This window comes from Micromesistius poutassou (assembly GCF_964030765.1).
Source record: "Micromesistius poutassou genome assembly, chromosome: 19".
Classification (NCBI taxonomy): domain Eukaryota; kingdom Metazoa; phylum Chordata; class Actinopteri; order Gadiformes; family Gadidae; genus Micromesistius; species Micromesistius poutassou.
The window spans coordinates 3,222,928-3,230,427 of NC_140289.1; the positions used below are offsets into that span (position 1 = coordinate 3,222,928).

The window sequence follows — 7,500 nt, forward strand, 5'->3', positions numbered from 1 at the left end:
TGATCCAAGTCAAAGGGCGGTTTTGACGACATGCTCCCTACCCTGTAGGGCTGATCTTCGTGCTCTTACACGCGCGGAGTCTGCCTGGGTAATATCTCTGCTTGAGCCAGAGCAGAGATGACATTTCATTTATATAAATAATTAGTGTCCTGAAAGTCCCCTAGGCCTGCCCCGAAGCAATCAAACTTCTAATGCTCTTAAAATGGCCCACTATGTTTTATTAATGACATCCCTATAAACTGTATGGCAAGCCACGCACATGCTCGCCCACAAACACACGCAAGAGCACGCACACACACACACACACACACACACACACACACACACACACACACACACACACACACACACACACACACACACACACACACACACACACACACACACACACACAATCACATAGTCACACACTTACCACGAGATAAATAATGAACGATAGGCCCACATTAAACTGGCTTATTAGCATTTAGTTTTACTTTATGTTATTGCCGGCTTACGGTATGTAGCCTAGGTCAATCAGTTACGAAAGTCACTTGCATGATTTGTATCATATTTTTCTGGTGCGGCTATTAAACACAGGTCTGGAGATCAACTCGGCCTGCATCGGATCATTTATTTTGCGTCGAAACGAGCGTAAAAGTAATTCCCCATCAGTCGTTCAGAACGGCCAATAGAGGGCACTGTTGCCCCACATCACTGTGAGAGTGGCGTGTTTTACATACATGGGACTGTATGTGTTTCTTTATGATCGATTATTTCTTTATCAGTTATTTAAAATCCTGTTAATGAGCCGAAAGTGTTCGTCATGAATCGTAATAGCCTATTTCTCAGTGCGACCTTTAACTTTTGTGTTTTTTTTTCCATTTCGATATGAATCCATAACGATGGTCAATGTCTCATTTTTCTTTTAAAGAACGTAAAAAAAAGGAAATAGTGTGCTCGTCGTATTTAATGCACGTACCTACTCCCAAATACTATGATACCAGTTCATCTAGTGTGACAATTCTGATCGAAGCCAAACAAATGATAAAACTTATAATTGACTTGAACATAGAGTAGGCCTACATTTAAATGGCCAATAAAAACGATCTTTAATTAGTGAAATCATGCACAACTCAAATCATTTTTTTAACTGCTATAGCTACGGGGCAGCGACAAAGGTCAGTTTGCACACCCCGTTGGCTGTTACTCTTCGTTATTAAGATCCACTTTATCATGTGCTATTCACCTGAATCGGATTTCAAAGACACGCTTTTACACGGCTTCCCGAACGCTCCTGATAATGACTCCCAATAAAAAACGAGGTTCAAAGCGCGCGCCGTGTCTGCGCGCGCGCCCAGCCACCACTAGTCGCCCCCAGTGCTCGTGAAGTCCGACCGTCTTCAGACGTCTGATGTCTTTCTCCGCGTGGACGCAACGTCACACGAGTGTACTTGAACTTGAATCCTATCCCATTCCGCGGAGGCAACCCTCACCACCACACACACGCGCGCGCCGTCCTCCCGAACACAGCCCTTCGTCGCGCGACAAAGAAGAAGTAGCCCCCGCGCGTTTGGAAACATTGGACCCACATCCAGTCGGACGAGGAGGTTGGCGCTCGGCGTTCCGCTGCACATCTGTTGTCTCTTCTCTTTCTCTTTATAACAAGGGGGAGCCAAGAGTTGCCATCCCGTCCGCGCGCCGTCTCAAGCCAACACACGCGCGAGAGGATTCGGAGCCCCCCAAAGGGGTCAGCACCTCGCGCACACCTGACCTGACCCGGGGAACGGACGGACTATCGGGGTTTATTCATCCATAAGCGGGAAATCGTTGACGATTTGAAGTGCACGTGACGAAAGATACTCGAAGACTTAAAGACTAAGGAGCGAGAAAGAGAGAGTGGGGCGAACCGCGCGCGCGAAGGACAGTGCTCCCGTATACCGCCTCAGCTGTCACGAGCCGGTCGATGCAGAGGTGGGCACCTGGGGATCTTTTTTTTTTTTTTTTTTTTCTTTCTATTTTTGCACAGTTAAAGCTACAACTAGACTATTGCAATAAATGAACACCGGTGCAAATACAAAGTACATGGTTAAAATGTCAAACGACTTTCGTTAATTCCCAAACTCCTTTCCCTCCATTTTCCCCCTCCCATCCAGGTGTTGCTTCTTTTTGGGAAAGAAAAGCGACCGCGTCTGTCGGGCGGTGGTCCGCGTTGGACACCTCGCGCTCGTGACCTCGCGACCTGTCAGATAGCGACTCAAGCGTCCGCTGTCGCTGCACCGAGAGACGAGTCTTAATTCGGGGCTACAGGATTGCGAGAGAGAGAGAGAGAGAGAGAGAGAGAGAGAGAGAAAAAAAAAAGTTTGCTGTACTGCGTTCCAGCGCGGAGCGACATCACGGTGCAAGCCGACTCCAAGTGCCGTTCACCGGGCGATGCGAGAGTAAATGCCGGGGCAATGTCCCGTCGCAAGCAGGTGAACCCGCAGCACTTATCGTTGTCACACCGGGAAACAATAGAATGTGAGTATAAAGTACTTTCAATTGATGCACACGCACACACACACATACACACACACACACACACACACACACACACACACACACACACACACGCACGCACGTACGCACACGCACGTACACACACACACACACACACACACACACACACACACACACACACACACACACACACACACACACTTGCATATTTGTTACAAAAATATATGCCCTATAAAACCTGCACACTGTTTTAATGTTACCACTCCGTTGTTTGCTTGTTTGAACTGTTTAGGTCAAATGTTTGGGATTTTTTTGCAAATGAAATAGACAGAATACAATTAAAAGACGAGAATGGATTATCTAAAGAAATTTAATCGCAGGAAGGCCCTGTCTAGGTTTTATAGTTGCAGCCATTATTATTTAAAAAAAAAAACACGATAGCAGACTACCGAGGTGAATAAACAATCAAGTACAAAGTAATCATAATTAAAAACCGTGTTGTACGTTTAACATTTAATTGTCGGCCTTAATAATCTCTCCAAGACTGTACACGAATGAGAAGTGTGTAGGCCTGCTGCTGCACTTCCACAATATGATAACATCCAAAATAATTATCTCATCATCGTAATAATATGAGTGTGTATGCGGGGTGCGCAGTGCGTTGTTGTAATCCAACACGGGGTTTTATTCTGGTAATGTCGCATTCTTGTGTGTATCTTCTGCGATCCAAGATGTTCTGCTTTAAAATTGTAAAGACCTTTTCTTTAATCACTCAAATATAATGTGAGGGCCCTTTTTGATTCGCAGTGAACTTGAACCTGCCTTTATCTTAACATCTCTCTCTCTCTCTCTTTAGATAACAAACACACAAGCACACGCACACACAGACAGACACGCGCAAACGCACACGGATGCACACGCACACATACGCGCGCAAACACGTACACAAACGCACGCACGCACGCACACACACATGCAGGCACAAGGAGGCCTTCACACACACACACACACACACACACACACACACACACACACACACACACACACACACACACACACACACACACACACACACACACACACACACACACACACACACACACACACACACGTCAGATATAGCCTAAGTTTAGAGATTTAAATCAATCAAAATTGTCGGACATCAAAATTGTTAAGGAAACATTTGAAACTTCCATGTATGTAAAATGTATAAAAAGCGAGTCTGAGCATGTTGGAGGCTTTCAGAACGGAGACCGGAATTATTATTAAATTACAACGGCCTAGATTTGATCTGCAGCGGGAATATTCGGGCATATGATTAAAAAGTCGCAAAAATCCAATTTCAAATCAATTACATCAATCTAGCTTTCTTTCCTCCCAGCGCCCTGCCTTCCCTAAATCCAATTTCATAGTGGCCTAATCTGGGTAATTCATTGCAGAAGTCCATGATGTAATCTCTCACCAATCTGTTTTGTGTTGAGACGGTTCGGCACATCTCGTCCCACCCTCCACCGTTTAGTATTTAGACTAATTATTTAGCTTATTCACTTATTCACTCTTTCAAGTCTGCCGCTCATTTACTTCAATTCAATTCCCCCCACACCCCCGCCCCCCCCCCCCACCGCAGTTTTGAACTGACTGAAATAAATAGGAATAAAAAACGCAATTTTAAATTGTGAATGCATAGGACTGTTGTCTAAATGTCGTCATTATCTAAAATTGTCAAAATAAAATAAATTAAATCAACACCAACAAAGGTGCATGCTTCTTCATATTTTTTTAATAGAATAGAAAAGAAAATCAAATTTATAAATATTTATATATTATATAGTTTTTTTTTGTGGCAGTAGGTCGGTTTTGTAACCACATTTCCTGCAATTCATCATCTCACAAGTGCCCTCAGTGACACTTATCTCTCCAACTGCATTTTGCTCTCAAAGGTGTGTGTGTGTGTGTGTGTGTGTGTGTGTGTGTGTGTCTGCATGTTGTGTACCTGTGTGTGCATGTAAATCTTTATGTGTGTCTAACATTTACCCGCATGTATCAAGGCAAATAATTACAACGGTTGCAAATTAATTTTTGCCTTTGGTGGAAATGGCAAGTCTATGCTCATGGAGCAACTGTCAAATATATGCCTGTGGATCTACAGGCATGACTGATTGTTGACGAATGCCTTCGGGTTCCTGGCAATTTCTTCGAATTAATTTACAAAATGAAACCCAAAACTAAGTTGGGAAGTCAAATTTTTGGGAAGAACCTCTGAATGAGCAATGCTCTGTCCTGTTTGCTCTAAGATTTGCTGACGTTAAAACAAACAAAAAAAACACATTTGTTTCCGAACTCCTCACAGCGTTTTGGAGGAATGACGCTTGGGAGTGATAATGACATGTTGCATGTGATTAAACGCAGACGGGTCAAACAGAACGAACAGAGGACCATTCCACCCCCCCATACACAGAAACAGCCAGAGTCACAGAGCAGGTCTTCAAAAGTGTCATCACTGCAATTTACAACCTCTTGAGAACCTCTTTCTTGTAGTCGCCCCCCCCCCCCCCCCAAAAAAAAAACCTCACCTTCCCCACCCTTTGGCACAGACACTTCATTTATTACTAAAATAAATAAATAACGAAAACTGTGGAATCTGCCGTTGTAAAAGCTCTTAAATGTTAACGCCAGCGTCCCCACACACACACACACACACACACACACACGCACAGACATGCACACACACACACACACACACACACACACACAGCCAGCGGGGAACATCTCATCTCTGGAACGGTTTCTTCCCCACTGTGCGATCAAGGGAGATGGCTTGCGGCAGGGCCATGTGAGGCAGGGCCATGTGAGGTGTCCAATGCCTGTCCTACCTGTTCTCTCACTTGTCACCCACACCTGTTCCTTCCATCTTAGCGGCATGCGGGCGGCCGCGGAAAGCCCAGGGGGGGTGACAATTAAATTCCTGGACTCCACCCTCCCACTTCTTTTTTTTTTTTTTTTCTTCTCCGGGGGTGGGGTCAAGAAGGTCGAAAGGCGGTTGACCTTCACCTGGCAAGGCCAGAAAGGGACGCCATCTTGGTGGTGCCGTGTGTCGAGTATCGCGTGTGTGTACGTGTGTGTGTGTGTGTGTGTGTGTGTGTGTGTGTGTGTGTTTGTGTGTGCGTGTGGACAGTACATGTGTGTGTGTGTGTGTGTGTGTGTGTGTGTGTGTGTGTGTGTGTAATTCTTTGTGTGTGTGTGTGTGGACAGTACGTGTGTGTGTGTGTGTGTGTGTGTGTGTGTGTGTGTGTGTGGACAGTACATGTGTGTGTGTGTGTGTGTGTGTGTGTGTGTGTGTGTGTGTGTGTGTGTGTGTGTGTGTGGACAGTACGTGTGTGTGTGTGTGTGTGTGTGTGTGTGTGTGTGTGTGTGTGTGTGTGGACAGTACGTGTGTGTGTGTGTGTGTGGACAGTACATGTGTGTGTGTGTGTGTGTGTGTGTAATTCTTTGTGTGTGTGTGTGTGTGTGTGTGTGGACAGTACATGTGTGTGTGTGTGTGTGTGTGTGTGTGTGTGTGTGTGTGTGTGCGTTTCTCTGTATTGACACCCCATCATTCATTGTTCCATCGGTGTGTATGTCTTACTGCCTTGCGGGAATGGACGTTTTCGTGTGACATGAACTTGTTTCACCGAGCCGGCAGCACAGTTTGCCATCGTGATGCCCGATATGTACAGAAACACTGCAAGGTAACTTGTCCCTTCTGGCTGTTTTCCTACGAAACCGGTAGTTCTATTGTTCTTAGGACTTAAGTCCACTCCCTAGGCTACAGTATGCGTGGGCCAGATGGGGTAAACCCAAACTCCCCTCTGATCTTAATTATAATTATTAAACAGTTTAAACAGTTTACGGACCAGTAGTGTGCCTGCGTGCCTGTGTACATGTGTGTGAGGGTGCTGAATCATAGACGGTGCTTTTTTTTCCTATATGAAAGAATGGAGACAAACCAGTGGACTTTCCCCTCTGGGGGCTCATGCTAAATCATAGTTCAGAGGTGAACGAGGCCGTGTGCAGCTTGGGCAATAGTCATGCATGTGTCAGACAGACAACCTGAACGTCGACATACTTGAGCTGTGTGCTGGAGCTCTCGCACGACCAACCTGGCTGAACCCAGAGCTGTGAACTGTGAACAAAAGGCAATGAATGCATTCATTTAAATCAAACTGGAAGTAGTCACACACACACACACACACACACGCACGCACGCACACACGCACGCATACACAAACAAGCACGCAAAAAACACACACACACACATGCAAGCAAAGTCTTCCTTCACCCAACCCAAAGGCCCGGCGCAAAACAGGGGCCTTGCGTGTGCATTTCTATTCCCCCACGACAATTATCTTGCATCCTCTCACATTAAAGCAACCACCACGACTATGATCCCTCTCAAACAAGCTGTTCTTTACGTCCGTTTCAGACTCGGCGCTGGGAGCGTTCACCTATAGTGGTGGAGGCATAAAAATAAACCTGCGCACGTAAAATAGCGAGCATCCCCTACAGCCTGTAACATTTTGCTGGTTCAGCACACACACACACACACACACACACACACACTCACGGCGACCCAGGCCCACAGTCGCGTCGCTACAGCCCGACTCACGTACCCTCTGTGCCTTTTAATCACCCTCGGTCGTATATTTCCTCATTTATTTCAGTATTTTTTATTTTATTACAACAGCGTGACTATGAGAAAGCCCTGTTGCTATCCGCTAGTCCCCAGAACAGGGCCGTTGCTACTGGTGGACGGGCAGGCATCTCCTTTTGGGTGCGTGTCTTTATTGACACCATATGGCGGAGGGATATTAAAACGAGGCCGCGCCGTCCGTGCGACGGCACCGCTGCACATTTGCAACGCAGAACGGGGCAAGCGAGCGAGCGATCCCCGCGGAGCGTTTTCTATTTCGTACGATTCACTTCAGACTGAGTGCAATTCTCTCTCCTCACATCCGACAGTGCAGTGCAGTGTTTGCACCATGG

At 46.1% G+C, this 7,500-nt stretch overlaps 1 protein-coding gene across 1 annotated transcript in view; it reads left to right on the plus strand.

The window, feature by feature from the left end:
* Positions 1 to 1,476: 1,476 nt before the first annotated feature.
* Positions 1,477 to 7,500, plus strand: part of LOC311364252 (B-cell lymphoma/leukemia 11B-like) — a gene marked incomplete at its 3' end in the record, with an annotated part of 15,521 nt that continues 9,497 nt past the window's right edge. Inside the window, exons 1-2 of the mRNA XM_084484250.1 lie at positions 1,477 to 1,953; positions 2,136 to 2,499. Of these exons, the coding sequence (XP_084340376.1) occupies positions 2,436 to 2,499 (64 nt within the window). The 5' untranslated portion in view covers positions 1,477 to 1,953; positions 2,136 to 2,435. The remainder of the gene's footprint in view (positions 1,954 to 2,135; positions 2,500 to 7,500) is intronic.